Source organism: Rhipicephalus sanguineus, chromosome 1 (assembly GCF_013339695.2).
Source record: "Rhipicephalus sanguineus isolate Rsan-2018 chromosome 1, BIME_Rsan_1.4, whole genome shotgun sequence".
Taxonomy (NCBI): domain Eukaryota; kingdom Metazoa; phylum Arthropoda; class Arachnida; order Ixodida; family Ixodidae; genus Rhipicephalus; species Rhipicephalus sanguineus.
Genome location: NC_051176.1, coordinates 296,005,317 through 296,006,565, shown reverse-complemented (window position 1 = coordinate 296,006,565; position 1,249 = coordinate 296,005,317). Strand labels below are relative to the sequence as shown.

At 40.4% G+C, this 1,249-nt stretch overlaps 1 protein-coding gene across 4 annotated transcripts in view; it reads left to right on the top strand.

Annotated features, from left to right (window-relative positions):
• Nucleotides 1-331: 331 nt before the first annotated feature.
• LOC119379306 (pseudouridylate synthase TRUB1) overlaps nucleotides 332-1,249 on the top strand; it is a 57,548-nt gene continuing 56,630 nt past the window's right edge. For all 4 annotated transcript variants that reach the window (XM_037648580.2, XM_049411930.1, XM_037648577.2 and 1 more), the window contains exon 1: nucleotides 332-560. In XM_037648580.2, the coding sequence (XP_037504508.1) occupies nucleotides 419-560 (142 nt within the window). In that variant the 5' untranslated portion in view covers nucleotides 332-418. The remainder of the gene's footprint in view (nucleotides 561-1,249) is intronic.

Sequence of the window (1,249 nt, the reverse complement as noted above, 5' to 3'; positions counted from 1 at the left end):
CGGTGGCCCTTACCGTCCACGAAATGCGAATTCGAGGAGTGTTCGATCACCAAATCACCCTGAACGATGGAGACAACAGTTACAAGTCGCTTTCGTAGCATACGAATAAATTTATATTTAGCATCATTATTGAGATAAGATACGCCACACGGCAACCAAATGGGACTTCTCCAAAAATTCGACCTCACTCAGGCTCACTCACAGTTTGAAGTCAAATTCACTCTTGCGAAATCCAGCTTGGGGCAAAACCAGCTGCGCAAAACTCACCTTAAAAATTGTTTTTGTTTAAATTTTACAGTGTCTAGCTCAGCGACATGTGGTGTGGTCTGGCAACGTAGCTTGCGCGTGCACGAAAGGACGTTTGCTTTCGGTTGCCTATTTTTCTTGACAGTCCATGTTATGCTACTTTTGAAAAAAAATGAGCGCATCATCTCTTGTTTGTAAACGACTGCTGCCAAAAGATGCTAGAAAGTTATTGCGTGCAGTATTTCCTGTGCTTAAAGAGAAAGATGAAGATGTAAGGGACATCACTGAGAAGCTGAAGCTGGTATTCAACCACGGTACTGAACATTAATTAATAGATTTGTGTAATTGAAAACTGTCCTGTGAATAAGAACGACTGCGAATTACCGCGAATGGTGATGTTGGTGTTAATGTTACTGAGTAAATCATCGGTGTTAAAGTGTGGAGGGAATTAAGGGACCATAACACACAGCATAAGTATTAGGCGATCAAAAATGACTTAGCATTTAGAATCGAGCATTATTGCTAAGCGGTTTTGTGAAGTTTAAAGGCTTCAAGTGCACAACTGTGGAAGAGTTCCCCTTTGCTTTCTATTGACTGTGTATCTTTATTAATGATCGGTCAGTTTTATGCCTGTCGAAGATGTTTTCCTCCGAGCATGGCTCATACCCATTGCAGGGGATTGGCCGCGTAGGGGGTGAATGTATGAAATTGATAGACTTGTTAAGCAGTTGGGTTTTGCCCACTCCAAGGGTGGTGCATGTGGTTCTTGAGCTCAAAATCTCATGGTTTTAAGGAAGGCTTGTACTGTTTATCTACTTCAATGGAAATATTGGACAACTGAGTTTTGTGTTACCGAAACTTACTGGTGACCCATAAAAGATCGGAAGTTCAGTTCAGTATATCATATTTATATTTTTTTCTTGTTCCTTTGTTTTCTTGTATCATTGCATAACAAAAAAACTTTCATGTGTTCATATTCTTGAAGGTGCTGCATTTTGTTGCT